General features: G+C 40.5%; 1 protein-coding gene across 1 annotated transcript in view; it reads left to right on the plus strand.

The window, feature by feature from the left end:
- The window catches only part of LOC124595058, a 69762-nt gene that overhangs the window by 10702 nt on the left and 42969 nt on the right, over nt 1-16091 (plus strand). The window contains exon 2 of the mRNA XM_047133625.1: nt 4965-5129. Within this exon, the coding sequence (XP_046989581.1) occupies nt 4965-5129 (165 nt within the window). The remainder of the gene's footprint in view (nt 1-4964; nt 5130-16091) is intronic.

A 16091-nucleotide genomic window follows, 5' to 3' on the forward strand; every position in this document is an offset into this window, starting at 1 on the left:
AAGCAAAAGCAGTGGACACTCATTTTATGATACATTTAAGAACTGATGCAAAAAAAAGTAGCTGTAAGTTAAAGGTAGTATTCTCAAATTGAATATGGTATTGAAAAAGTACAATATCACCAGGAAAATGAAACATAAATGTGGTTTCTGTGAATTATCTCTAGTTATATGCTGAACAGGAGTGTAAGTATATAATATTTCTCAAGTAATGTAACATTTTGCTGTACATGCTGAAATAAACATAATTTGAGTAGTAAATTTAAAATTTGACAACGGTTAATAACAAATTCTAAAACAAACCTGAACTTCAGAAGTATTAAGTATTCTGTAACATGGAACACATACATGCAGCCTCAGCAGGCAGAGACAGCGATCTCGAACGCGCGCTTGTGTGTGTGTGTGTGTGTGTGTGTGTGTGTGTGTGTGTCCGAAGAAGACCTTAATGGCCAAAAGATAATTTTCTGGCACTCTTTGTGATGTGCCTATCCACAACTCATCATCTCCACTATGCGGTGAGTAGCAACCATCCTTTTCATGATATTGTTACATCCCATCCTGGATTTTCCATTGCTGAAAACATACATTAGTTATATGCCAGTAAGTAATGTTCATTTTATTTTTATATCCAATATCAAGAGTATTCTTTGCAAGTCTACACTGCGTGCCTGCTTCTCATGTAAACCAGTTTATATGACATAATACTCTATTTGAATAACCACAGACAGTGTGAAAGTAGTGGCATCCATTTAAATTTCTTGTTAGTCCCAAATATGTGACATCATTTTACATACTGTGCTTTCTTCTCATATTGACTTTCTTGTCCGTTTATTAATTGCTCGTAAACCGTGTACATTTGTAGCTTAACTATGGTGTATTTATGCGGCTGTCAGGTATGTATAAGTGAAAGATAAATCCTTGTGTAATATTTGTATCTGTCCATATGGGCAAGTAGAATGAAAGTGGAATGATTATCTGATTAAGAACACAGTTTGGCTTTCTTTACATTTATGAAGTCCATCTTGTTTTAACCTATAGAGGCAAATGATTGTATAGTTTACATTTTTTCCATACTATTGAGGAAGCAAGCAAAATTTGTAATTGGCCCAAAGGCTTAGCTGAGAAAAATAGCCATGCTCCTGTTTCTGATAGTGCTTTTTTTTCTTCAAGAATCCACACACACTGCCACTTATGCAGGGTCTTTTGATCTCTTCTTATTTTTGAATACTCAAAACATTGCCAGAGTGGAAGTCATGTGAACTACCATGAAGTCCTAAGGCACATACATATAGGATCAAATGTTGGAAATTTTTGTTAGTGGTATACATGTAATTACACAGCTTCTGTCACCAAAATCATGTAAAGCATTGATTCCGCAAAACTGAGGGTTAAGAATGTTGGGGAAAGTTAATAACAGAACATCCTACAGAACTGTCTTACACTACCTTTCCACCGCATTTACTTTTCAATAACATTATTGGTTATAAAAATGCATAATTGTTTGAACTCTCGCTTGACATCCTTAAATTGGGTTAATGCTGGAGTTAAGTCTTCTGCTGAAAAGCTCCCAGCAAACGGAAGGCACAACTAGAAACCTCAGAAATGTAAGTAATAAAACTATCTACTATAAAACTCTCCAACAAATTATCTTGAGCCTGGTGGGGAGAAACTTATTGCGTTAAAGAATACTGTTTGTTACAAAATAAAATTCCACACACAATTCCAACACACCAATAGTTAATGGCGAACATGGACTCCACCAGTAGTTGCTCTTTCTGCTATAAGTATTTTATCTTCTGCAGTAGCAGCCTTTAGTGATATAGAAATGTTATTAATTAGTTATTTCAAAACTGTGGAACACAAAGAGCAAAACGTTTTTTGGAAAAAGAATCTGGTTAAGTTTTCTAACTTTTAAACACTGGAAAATTCAGGATGGAATAATGACAATATTACGAAAAGTGTACATTGCTACTCACCATGCAGTGGAGATGAGTTGCAGACTTGTTTAGCAGGCTTATTGTTTTCCGTTTCTGGAATTAAATTCTCCACTACATGGTGGGTAGCAATCTATACTTTCCATAATATTGCCATTTTTCTGACTTTCTAAATTTGTATTATACTTAGGATGGGGAAACAATAACACTTTACATAAATATTCATTTGTAGATAAGCAAACACCAGTTGCATAAAATGAAAAATCAGCCAAACTTTGTTGTCAATAATACATACGTGAACCCCAATAAAATTTCCAGGGTAAAATAAACACTTGGTGCAAAAATTATGTGTAAGTAATTTGCATCTTATGTAAAAGATCACTGTAGAAAGTAATCCTAGAAATAAACGGGGATTACAATTGTTTTATGTGATACATTTTTTCTTAAATTCTCATTGAAGAGGCATAGAGTAAGTCATTAAAAAATGTGACAGATGACTTTTCAGTGCAGATCCCTGTAACGTATGACTATTTTGGGTATAATAACCTATTGCCACCTACAATAAGTGTTGTACAATCATGACTCTACAAAAATAAAGTGAGAATTTTACAATTGTGATATACAGACTGGAATGTAGATAAAACAGGATAGTATGATTTTTGATTTAGGTATACAGCTTTTTTGTACTGACAAAAATAATTTGTTTCGATTGTTTCTGTAGTACACAGTGTGTGTATTTAAATTGGATAATGGAAGTATTGTGAGAAAGTCAAAGGTTAGGGATCATGTTAAGCTGATACGTATTAGCTTGTCAATATTTTGGGTATATATTGGGGCACTGGAAATAAGCTTTAATAGTTATTGACACCATGATGTATGAAAATTACTTTCTCACTACCTTGTCATGCAAGCTGCAGAAATGAACTTGTTTGTTATATTACTACCATAAATAAGAAAACTGAATATAGCACTGTTTGATTATTTGCTTGATATACTAGTTCTGCTCACATACAGATTAAAGTGTTACATATACCTTGGTTAGTAGAAATAGTAACATTATGTTTCATGGAAATTAGCAAAATAGATTTTTGCTACATATCATGGTTTTGTATCATTTATTCTGACACATTTTGTGTACAGATAATTTCTTGGCATTTGCTACTTTCAATTAAGTCATATATTTGAAATATAGAAAGACAAGATTTATGAAATACTTCTCAAACTGGAAACCAGATATGCTTTATTTTGATTTACAATAGTTCTTATGCAAGAAATAACAAAGAAAAAAGTTGTGACAACAGTTTACATGTGGAGTTCCGGGCAATGACTGTACTTCAATTTTACTTGCTCATTGGTAGGCAGTACGTTCATTGATGCATAATAAACACAAGTATAGTATATGTGTCAGTTTGTGAAAGTTCCATATTTTTGTGGTTTGTTAGTTGTAGCATTCCTCAGGTATCCATTGTGTTTGTTGTGTAATTTATTGTCACCATTAATATGCTTCATGTATTTGAGTTGGTGTTTTCTAAAAATATCAAATTTATTCTTCTATACTGCCCTCATTTACGACTCTCATATTGGATCATGTTTTAGGTTTGCAAATGATAAATCCTTACTAATTCTGTACTAATATCCTTTTTTATTGGTCTTTCTTGGGTAATAAACATCCATATCATTTTAAATGCAGTTTTGTTATACATTGTAAGTGCATTACTGGGGTCAGTCTTGTGAAAATAGCACTGATGTAATGAAATCTCAATAGTGTAGCTTTGAGTCATTAAAGTTAATGATTACTAAAAAGGAATTATTGTGAATTTCAAAACAAGATTACAACTAGAAAAAGGAACAGTGGGGGGATGCTTGAGAGTGAGCTTTCTGTACTTCAGACAATGTAAATTAAAATAACTAGAAAATCTCCAGATGTAAATAACTGTAGTGTATTTCACTAGGAAGTCAGCTGGTGAGACTCTCTCATTATAAGTGTATTATCTGGACCTAGGGTAAACTGTTTGATCAGCCTTTGTGGATATTCACAGTGTTGGTTTTTTAGAACAATTTCACAAATTCATCATTGCTGTGTTTTTTAGGTAAATGTATGGGCCAGTTAAAAATTCTATTGACTAAAAAGGATTATTGTTATGGTAGTACAGAACAAAAATATATAATAATTTGCCACTATGGGTCAAAACAACATAAACTTCAAACATTTCTGTAATCCAGTTAATTGTATGATTGGTATGTTTATATTATAATGTGTAGTGTTGTTGAGAATGTAAGTTACCATTAACTATGGCCATGTTCATGATGCATTTCACAACAATGTATGTAACAAACATCTCCTTTAAGAGATCTTTCCCTGTCAGAAGGAATGTCTGTCACTATTAATAGTGTCAGATATAATTATGTCATTGGTAGAGAATGAGAAATGGTGCGTAATAACATAATCACTGTCTCTCAGCTCTTCTCTAGAGAAATAAACGTAGATTCTCCGTAAGGCACTATAAAATGTATGAAGGGATACATACTATTCACCCATCAGTTGCTTTCCTACATCTAGGAAAACCACAGGCATCTTCCTTCCCTTTAGGCTATATTAATACAATGATATTCATTTCTTCTGCATTAGTATAGAAATTGATACAGTATAGGTTACTTTCAAAAGAGAAAACTGGTATGGCAGCTTTCATCATTCAATATCAGGATTATAATTTAAAAAATGGACATATTAAGGGACTTTATTCCTGTTACCAGCTAATTATTTCATCTCTTTTGCTGCAGACTTGTACGTATTCACAGCAGATTTCCTTCCTCAGACTGTTGTGCTATTTCTTGTATGATGTTAAATTTTTATGTAACAGTTGCTCAGTTATAACCTGTTCTATCATTAACAGTTCAAAAAGATACCGAAAGCCTTCCCCATTGTTTCGTTTCAGATTTCGAGCTGTTTATAAATGCGAGAGAGCTAGCCGGAAAATTAAAATTTTCTTAATTACTGGAGATACGGCCAGTAAGTGCATGCTGTTGTTGCAGGTGTCAAAGGATGATGGTTTGTCGTCGCTTATCTGCCCCAACTGCATATACAAAATTGAGTTATTCTATGACTTCCAAACAAGTTGCAAGAGGTCTGACGACTTACAGAAGCGCTACAATGGAGTAGAGGACGCTGGTTGTGGAGATTGTGATGCTGCGGAAGATGTAAGTAGGTGTACAGATATAAATCAGGTACTGTCTTTGAAGATTTTTTTAAATGTATTTATAGGCGGAGTCTGCTATATCTGCTCATGTGATGTTCCGTGCGATGCTCGATGTCAAAAGAAAACAGCCGATTTGGTTTTCATTAACAATAAACCTAAATCATAATTTTAGGCGCCCATTCGCGAGATCAAGCTTAAATTAGACTGATGTTGCTGTGTTCCATTGCGTTTTGCCGCCGCAATCAATAAATATTATAGAACTGAGTATTACACTTGACTAATTTGAGGTTGTTCCAGCGATTGGGCGAGTAAAATTAAAATTTAAATCTTCTTCTGTAAAAAAACACAGCTTTAACGACTTTTTCAGTCGACAGCAGTTGAAATGCCGCGTCAAGTGGCGTAGTTCGTGCTGAGCTGCCTATACGTTATAAAAACAAAGTTACATAATTCTGAAAATATACAGACGCAGCTGATCCTGGCTCTGACTTTAATAGGCTTAGAACTTATAATGGATGCTTCAGCACTTTCTCCAGGATTGCAAGAGCTTACAAATTGTGCACATTTATTCCGATCATTTCTTTTTCGCCGTAGTCGTCAGGTGTCATATCAAGATCCGCAACAAGTAATTTGCGTAGTAAGCAAACACGAGTTTGTAGACGGTTGTTTTAAGTTCGCTTGACCGGGTCAGTTTAGTTGCCAACTAGTTAGCGTAGCACGTCTAGAGCTTATACGATCTGTTCATAAATTCCACGCGGCAACGTAATATAGTGCAACTACAGTTATTCGAGCGGAAAACATCCGTTATTTTTGAAATCTCTCTTAGAACACATAGTAAACCAAAAGTAGAACATCAACAGAAAACGTAGGGTATCCATCCGAATCAAAGCACAACATCCTCTCACAACTCACTGACGATGGTCGCATTTGGTTCCAAGGCACGCACGTTTACGTCGATGGCGTCGCTGTTGTTCCTGATAATACTGCAGATTCGTTAGATGGCGAGAGGTTTGGCTTTAGGAAAGGAGGAGATCCAGAGAGGCAGTGGTGAACTTGCGCTTGACACTCTACATCTATACTCCGCAAGTCACCTTACGGTATGTGGCGGAGGGTACTTTGTGTACATTTCCCCCTTTGCCTGTTCCAGTCGCGAATGGTTCGCGGGAAGAACGATTGTTGGTAAGTCTCCGTGTGAGCTCGAGTATCTGTAATTGTACGTTCATGGGTTTTTCGCGAAATGTGCGTAAGAGGGACCACTATATTGGTAGGCCCTTGTAGGAACGTTATGCTAACAGTAAATCACAACTTGATGCAGACGCCTCTCTTGTATCGTCTGCCACTAGGAGTTCGCCGAGCATCTCCGTAACGCTTTCGCACTTGCTTAATGGACCTGTAAAGAACCGTGCTACTCGTCCTTGGCCCTTTCCTGCTTCCTGTATCAATCCTATCTGGTACAAATCCCAGACGATCAGTATTAGATTCGTGGAACGCGATTTTCGTAAGCTACCTCACTTGTAGATGGACTAAACTTCCCGAGGATTCTTCCAATGAATCTGTGTGGCGTCTGCCTTACCTGCGATTTGTTTGCTGTTGCCATTCCACTTTGAATCGCACCAGATGCTTATTGCCAAATATGTTACGGATATGAATGCTTCCAGTGATCGTTCTGCAATAGTAGGGCCTACGGTAATCGTCTTCCTGCTTAGTTATGCCCAACACGTAACATTTGTTTGTGTTTAGGGTCACTGCCGACCGTTGCACCAAGCGTCAAACCCTTAAATGTCTTCCTGCATTTCGCTACAATTTTCTAGCCCTACGACTTCTCTGTATACAGGGTGTTACAAAAAGGTACGGCCAAACTTTCAGGAAACATTCCTCACACACAAATAAAGAAATGATGATATGTGGACATGTGTCCGGAAACGCTTAATTTCCATGTTAGAGCTCATTTTAGTTTCTTCCACCTACGCTCAATGGAGCACGTTATCATGATTTCATACGGGACACACTACCTGTGCTGCTAGTACATGTGCCTTTACAAGTACGACACAACATGTGGTTCATGCACGATGGAGCTCCTGCACATTTCAGTCGAAGTGTTCGTACGCTTCTCAACAACAGATTCGGTGACCGATGGATTGGTAGAGGCGGACCAATTCCATGGCCTCCACACTCTCCTGACCTCAAGCCTCTTGACTTTCATTTATGGGGGCATTTGAAAGCTCTTGTCTACGCAACCCCAGTACCAAATGCAGAGACTCTTCGTGCTCGTATTGTGGACGGCTGTGATACAATACGCCATTCTCCAGGGCTGCACCAGCGCATCAGGGATTCCATGCGACGGAGGGTGGATGCACGTATCCTCGCTAACGGAGGACATTTTGAACATTTCCTGTAACAAAGTTTTTGAAGTCACGCTGGTACGTTCTGTTGGTGTGTTTTTCCATTCCATGATTAATGTGATTTGAAGAGAAGTAATAAAATGAGCTCTAACATGGAAAGTAAGCGTTTCCGGACACATGTCCACATAACATATTTTCTTTCTTTGTGTGTGAGGAATGTTTCCTGAAAGTTTGGCCGTACGTTTTTGTAACACCCTGTATAACAGCATCATCCCCGAAAAGCCTCTTGGAACTTCAGACGTTATCCAATAGGTCATTTATTGTGAGAAGTAATGTTCCTATAACACTCCTTTGTGGTGCTCCGGAAGTTATTTTTATGTCTGAAGATTTCTCTCCGTTGAGAACTGATTGCTGCTTTCTGCGACTTCGTAGGCTTTGCCGTCGTGCTAAGACTTGAAAGTCTTCTCGGGTTTGCTGCCATTACCTAAAATCTGCTTGATTCAAATTATGTCGATCCAACTGTCCGTCATCTTCAGGAGAACGTTGCTGCTGAGTCCTAAGTTTTCAGGGGGACTCAGCAGCAGAAGCAGCGTTCTCCTGGAGATGGCGGACAGTTGGATCGCCGAAATACGGAATTAAGTAGATTTTAGGATCCGGCAGAAAACTCGGAGACTTTCATACAGTGTTCTGTTTGCCACAAACTCTTCAGTCCTCACACAGATGCACAGATATTCCATAATAATACAGGCAAGACTTAAGAAAAATAAAGGCACACGACATGATCATTTATATCACCTTATTTTGCTATTGTCGTTACGACTGATATGTTTTTAGTCTTCTCATTTTCACGATTACGAATTTCCAGGTTGGAAGGCATTATTTATTCCGTCACTGTCTTGGCCCTCCGTGTGGCTGGCGGGATGATGATTCTGTCGCCACAGGTGATCCTGGGGTGTGGGGAGGGTACAGGAAGGGCTCTGATCTGCATACCGCCCTGATCCTTATACTTTTACCTCTCGTTAAATTGTGATCCCTTGCATTTATATTGCTTTCGGTGCCTTCACAGTTCGATCAAGTTTTTGGCTTACGCCGCCAACTCTACTTAGTGCCTGTCTTGACAGAGGGTTTGACGACATCGCTGTTTGATCCCTTAGCACCCCCGTCTCAACCAACCAACCAACCACATCAAGACACATGCATGGGTTGGACTTACCTACATAGAAAAAGCGTTCAGCAAAATGGCTCTGAGCACTATGGGACTCAACTGCTGTGGTCATAAGTCCCCTAGAACTTAGAACTACTTAAACCTAACTAACCTAAGGACATCACACACATCCATGCCCGAGGCAGGATTCGAACCTGCGACCGTAGCGGTCGTGCGGTTCCAGACTGTAGCGCATTTAACCGCTCGGCCACTCCGGCCGGCTGCGTTCAGCAATATAAAATCATTAAAGACGTTTCAAATACTCAGAAAATAAGTATAAGCTATAGGGAAAGATGGACAATATATAACAAATACTTAAGCTAAGAGGGCCCCAAAAATAGAATAGCAAGAGGAAAATGCCCAGATTAAAAAGGAATTAAGACAAGGATGCTGTCTTGTTAGTTTTGTACATCGAGGAAACAATGACGGAAATAAAAGAACGGTTCGGGAGTGGGATTAAAATTCATGGGGAAAGGATATCAGTGACAGAATTCGCTTATGGCGTAGTTATCGTCAGTGGAAATGGAGGAGGATTACAGAACTTGCTGGATAGAATGGAAAGTTTACTGTTCGTACATCATGAATTTAAAGTAAACCAAAGAAATGCTGAAGTAATGAGAAGTTCCAGGGATGAATTAGTAATGAACTTACTTGTTAGCCTCAGAATTGGGGACCATATAATAGATAAAAAGCAGAAATTCTGCTACTTTGAAAGCAAAATAACCCATCTCAGATGGAGGGCGGCCGCTGTGGCCGAGCGGTTCTAGGCGCTACAGGCTGTAACCGCGTGAATCCTGCCTCGGGCATGGATGTGCATGATGTCCTTAGGTTGGTTACGTTTAAGTAGTTCTAAGTTCTAGGGGACTGATGCCCTCATAGTGCTCAGAGCCATTTGAACAGATGAAGGAAGGGGGACATAAAAAAGCAGCCTAGCATAGGCAAACAGGACATTCCTGGCCAAAAGAAGTCGACTAATATAGAATCTCGAACTGCAAGGAGAAGTTGTTGAGAATGTACGTTTAGAAGCACAGCATTGTAGGAAAATGAATCATGAAGTGTGGGAAAAAAGAAGACAGTCGAAGTGTATAACAAGCGTTGTTACAGAAGGATGCTGAAAATAAATAAATTCTTACAGAAGGATGCTGAAAATAAATAAATTCATTAATAAATGCATACGCTAAGAAATGATGTCGTTCAGAGTATCGGCTAGGAAAGGAATCTGTGTCACTAAAGGAAGCGCAGAGAGTAGAAAACTGTAAAGGAAGACAGAGACTGGAATAAATGAAGCAAATAATAAGAGGATGAAAATGTCCGTGGAAGAGCAAGACGTTGCGGGCAGAAGACTGATGAAGAAATTGAAGTGAGGTGGCATGGACGACCGCTCAAGCACACCACGATCGCAGAGCATACTGCGATGTGTCGTGACGCAGTTAGACAGTGATGGCTCGTTCAATGTCTCAGTGATGGTACAGTTCTTGTGTAGGGCTGCTGTAGGCGGACAAAGAAATGTACGTCATTGTGCGGCAGGCTCCTGCCTCCCTCATTGTCGAGGATCTGTGGCAGACATCTCGGGGCCAATTTCGTTCCGTCAGAAAAGGATACCTTCACCCTACGTGAAAAGTGCTGCAGTAACCATCGGGATACATCCCCTTCCGCGATTGTGGACACACCAGAGCCATCGACTTGTGCCTCAGTTCATCAGTCCATGCGACTTGCTTCCATGTATCTGTATTGAAATATCGGTGATATAGCACCCACCTTACCTCTGACGTGCAGCGTTAGAAAGAAACTTATGGGGGCGGTGGCTTTTGTAGCGCATAACACGGGGTTGGTTCTGTACGCTATCCATTGACCCCGGCTGTTATTCTTTCGAGTTGTACACAACAGCGGTTGGTTGCTCTGCAGCCCGTAACCGCGGTAGTTGAAGGCGACTATTGTCGTATCGGCGTTAATTCTTGAAATTTTCCAGGCATATACAGTACTTCATTATCTTTCGGGCGAGTATCCTGGACAAAATTATTTCTTCTTCCGATATTTCACCGATTCACCTTGAAGGTGACTTTATGGTTATCAGTCGAAATTTCGGAAGAAGAAATAGTTCTGTTGCGGATGCGCGTTCAAAAATGATGGAAAATACATTTGTTATATTTTATACCACTAGGCTGCTTGGCGTACCTAAGAGAGGAAAATGAGCCAACTGCCAGTGAAACAATATTTGTCTCAAATAAGGAGTAACACACCGAAGGAACATGAGTTCTTTCAAGAAATTCATTGATCGCAGTCCCCAATATTAAGACTATTGATCACATCTATTGGCTCTGAGCACTATAGGACTCAACTGCTGAGGTCATTAGTCCCCTAGAACTTAAAACTAGTTAAACCTAACTAACCTAAGGACATCACAAACATCCATGCCCGAGGCAGGATTCGAACCTGCGACCGTAGCGGTCTTGCGGTTCCAGACTGCAGCGCCTTTAACCGCACGGCCACTTCGGCCGGCAGACATCTATTCAGACCATCACACAGGAATTCCAAACTGCATCAGGATCCACTGCGAGTACTATGGCAGTTTGGTGGGAGGTGAGAAAACTTGATTTCATGGTCGAGCGGCTGCTCATAAGCCACACATCACGCCCGTAAATGCCAAACGACGCCTCGCTTGGTGTAAGGAGCGTAAACATTGGACGATTGAACAGTGGAAAAATGTTGTGTGGAGTGACGAATCACGGTACACGATGTGGCGATCCAATGGCAGGTTGTGGGTATGGCGAATGCCCGGTGTACGTCATCTGCGAGCGTGTGTAGTGCCAACAGTAAAATTCGGAGGCGGTGGTGTTATGGTGTGGTCGTGTTTTTCATGGATGGAGCTTGCACCCCTTGTTTTGCATGGCATTATCACATCACAGTCCTATATTGATGTTTTAAGCACCTTCATGCTTCCCAATGTTGAAGAGAAATGCGGGGATGGCGATTGCATCTTTCAACATGATCGAGCACCTGTTCAGAACGCACGGCCTTTGGCGTAGTGGTTACACGATAACAACAATACCTGTATGCAATTATTTTATACATGTGTAAATCTACACATTACAAAATTTGATGCTTTATGTTTATATCGGTGTATTTCAGGAAACGTGCTATTCTAGCATTAATTTCGATATTTTTCAGGTTCATTATCGTTTTTACGTTTATTGGCAGGGGAATTCGTAATTTTGCTAAATTTTTCCACAATTATTTTAGTTCGAAGTATGGAACAACTCTGAACATGAAATTTTCTGTTTAACAAAGCTTCGAAGCACGAGAATTGCATCAGTGTTTGTATTTAGATACAGGACAATTTTCCTGTCACCTAATAGGTTCCAAAGGAGAAATACTGACATCTCTTTGGAGGCTGTACTCGCTCACGAATTCTGCGTTTTGTTTCGTCTAGAGAGAGAGAGAGAGAGAGAGAGAGAGAGAGAGAGAGAGAGAGAGAGAGAGAGAGACCGGGGGGGTGGGGGGGGGGGGGGGTGGACGCTTGTTCGCACGATTGTTGCAAAGTGAGAACGTGTGGTTTATCCGCCAAAAATAGAATTCATATAACCCTACCATTTTACGTTTCAATTGCTGCGTTGCAGATATTTTAACGTCTGATATGTTGTAAGCTGAGCTCATCCGTCCAGTGTTTTCGATATTGACCGCTTCTTCAACTGTTTAATAAAACATGTTGTATTGCTTACATCGTTTGCGTGCCGTTAATGGAAGAGGCGGCTATCGAATTCTCGGTGCGTTTACCTAAACGCAATGCCGGAAATTCCGCTGCATTACAGGTATTATACGCCAGAAAATTGTAGCGAAATGCGAGGAAACAAGTGGAGGACCATCGCTTGGTATCATATTGCGTTAAACAGACGGAAGGACAAGTTGTTACTTGAGTACACGACTGACCGTCAAGCACCACAAACAGCAGCAACCGTGAAATACGTAGGTGTATAATTCGCTACGGACGCGAAATGCATAGATCGCATAAAACAAATCGTTGGAAATCAGGTGCTCCACTCCGATTCATGGAAAGACTGAAAAAAAGTAGTGCACCCACGAAAGAGATAGCTTACGAGACCTTTGTACAACAAACGCTTGCATTTTGCTTGTTAGTCGGTTAGTCGAATGCCCGTACTAGGTAGGATTAACAAAGGATACAGAGAGGATCCAAAGATGAGCAGCGGTTAACGTCACGGGTTAGTTTTGTAAGAAGCCACTGATATGAACACCAAAGCACAGTGACTGCAAGAGGGGCGTCTCGGAGAAGTGTACTTTTGAACTTCCGAGGCGTTCGTTCCAAGGACAGCCAAGCAACACGTCACTTCCTCCCCCAAACCTCTCGCGAAACGACCATGACTTCAAAATCAGAGAAAAGTGAACTTGTGCGCAGGCTTATTAGCAGCCTTTCTTCCCACACCACCAGCAAATGAAACCCAAGTGGAAAAGGGGAGAAAGATAAGCTGCAGCTTACACGCCTCATTTGACCATCCTTGCCCCCAGTGCCTTGCATAATTTTAAGCAGAGCAAAATTACTACTCGTCGGACCTCATGATACAGGGTGGACGAGAAGTCCCCGGTACCCCAGTAAACCCCTGTTTGGTATCAAATGTTATTGTGCAGATTGATAGCTATGTTACTTCTTATCGCTTGCTGGAAACTCATGTTTACGTTTCCGCATTGGAGTTTTAATACGTACCCTCGGCAGATGTGAACGGCCATAGTTGCACGATTGAGAAGTGCTTGATAACAAGTGTGTCGGTGCACGAACAACACTCAGAGCGGAAAATTATACATTATAGGAAAGATTCAATAAGGACCCGCCGTGAAAGGCAACACTTCTGGATCGGGAAAGACGTTATTTTGCTTTTGGCAATGTTAAAAGACAGGCCGTGGAGTGGAAGGAAAAAGACGCGAGAAGAAACATGTGACACGTAAAAGTGCTTCTGAACTTGGTATACGGAGGACAACAATGCGAGATCACACGAAAAAAGATCGTAAGGTCAGACATTTTCGACTGACGTTCCTAAAAGAGTTATCAGATACCTACCTGAAACGAGCGCGTTTCGGAATGCCGAGCTTGGTTAACTCAGTTTCCAAATGCAGTGAACCGTGCCAAGATTATGTTCCCAGATAAAGGTTCCATTTATCGCAGCTCACGTGTTAGAAATATTGCTGTTTGTCGAGTTAGAAATGAACCTACCCCACGTAATGATACCGGCAACGATGACAGCACATCTGCTTGGACCGTACTTTTTCCTTTTACTTTTTTAAGAGACTGTTAATGGCGCTAACTATTTACAAATGTTACAAACATGGTTAATAAAGAGCGCCATCTCACCACGTTTTTGCAATGCGCAAGTTTCTACACGAACACTTTCCAGGACGGTGTATAGGTCGTGGTTCATCAGCAACACCAGCTCCCTTGAAATGACCACCAATATGACCTTCTCACCATACCTGACGACTCATTAAGACGCATGGATCCGGACGACGTGATGCTACAAGAACTGCTGTTGATGGTGTCTTTCGCAGTATAACACCGCATATGCCCAAAAATAAGTCAAGAAGAACAAGGAGGATATGGAAATGTGTTTACAACATGATGAGGAACGTACCGATTTACGATGAAGTTTGTGCTAAAACAAATCAAATCAGTTAACACTAGGGGATACGGGGAGTTCTCGCCCACACTGTATTTCACCAGTCAGCTACTGCCCTGTTTCTGTGCTAGTTGGTCCATTGAAGACGTGGAATTTTACGTGCCGCTGTGAGCAATGGTCTTTTGCGAGATACCCGATTCCAAATGTCCGTGGCATGCAGCTCCATTCACAATGTTTGCGCGGGACTGGGATGGACGGGGATTCACTAACAGCAGCAATTGCTGTCAGGTTTCAAGCGGACTGTAACGGACACTGCACGAGGCACATCTCCGATCTTTTTGCGACCTGTGTTTTTAAGCAGTGATGCGTGGCTTCGAGTGGTACACCGTTGGACCGTCCGCCTTGATATAGCAACAAAGCGGGCAGCTGCATTCACGGTGTGTTCATCGGTACGTTCAGCATGGTAGATCCTTTCTGCCACGCCTCCTAACTGGTTAATCTTGCTGCGTTGAATCCTTACAACCGACTGGTACATACATAGCCCATCACGACCACAACTTACGTTAGTTAAACTTTCTTTGGCGTTTTGAGTTGCTTTGTTCTATATTCACAGTCTCTGTCAGTTTTTCAACATAAATACAAAATCGTTAACAAGTTTAGTGAGTAATATAGCCCACGCTAACTCACCGTTTATTCCGGCGATATATTAAAGAAACGCGAGCGCGTCTCTTCACCTCCGCCCCACTTCACAACTCCCAGAAGAACACTAACATCTGCCTCTCACATTTTTCCTTTATTTCAAGACAGCTGAAAATCACACGGCAGCAGAGATAAAATTGCTCAAGTGAGGGTCGGATCTGCACTGATATTTATTAGTAAAAATCTCGAAAATTTCCTGACCAACTTTCGTCAGATTTTTGTGCGATACCCAAATAAACATTCGGGAGGATATAGGCTATAATTTTTTTTTAAAAACAACACTCCAGGTTTTCTGTAAAAGCCGACTACGAGAAAGAAAATGTGCAGTTTTCTTCCACGCAGTCGGTTTTAGCAATCTGTATATTAGGAAAAATTATAGAACGGGAAATCCAGAATGGCATATAACAATATGGTGAAAAGCATAGTTGCTGCTCACCATATAGCGTATATGCTGGGCCGCAGATAGGCACAACAAAACTGTCGAAAAGTGAGCTTTCGGTCAACAAGACTTTCGTGCCGCGCGCGACTATCTCCGTTATATGGTGAGTAGCAACTATCCTTTCGTTATATTAGGAAAGTTGTATTTATGGCTTATGGGCAGGCGTCCGACCCACTACTTGTATAACATCGCGTAGTAAATGTAGCTGTAATAAAAATAGATGACAAGAACACACACACAAAAACGAAAGGGAAAGAGTAAATGAAACAAACAAGCATTAAGTAGGCAAGGCACTAAAAGCACCTGTACTACAAGAAAATAGGATCCAGTGGTTAAAAGTGGTGAAGGCTTATTGTTAGAATACTACTACACTACATGAGTCGTTCGGAACTTTGCAATGCTACCCGTTCACAGATTAAAACTATGCGAAATAATGTCCTGAAGCTACTACAGGTGCCGGAGAAGCCTCTTCATACTCAGTGTACCAGTGATGCCAACTTATCCATTCAGTATCCTGTGCAGTAACAATACAGACGGCTCAAGGTGGGGCATTCAAATACATTTTAATCGATTTACGATCATAGTGTTTTTGTCATGGTCGGTTGTATGTTGTCACGAACTGGTAGTAAACTCAATCACACGGTATAAAAACAAAAGAAAA

Source organism: Schistocerca americana, chromosome 2 (genome assembly GCF_021461395.2).
Source record: "Schistocerca americana isolate TAMUIC-IGC-003095 chromosome 2, iqSchAmer2.1, whole genome shotgun sequence".
Taxonomy (NCBI): Eukaryota; Metazoa; Arthropoda; class Insecta; order Orthoptera; family Acrididae; genus Schistocerca; species Schistocerca americana.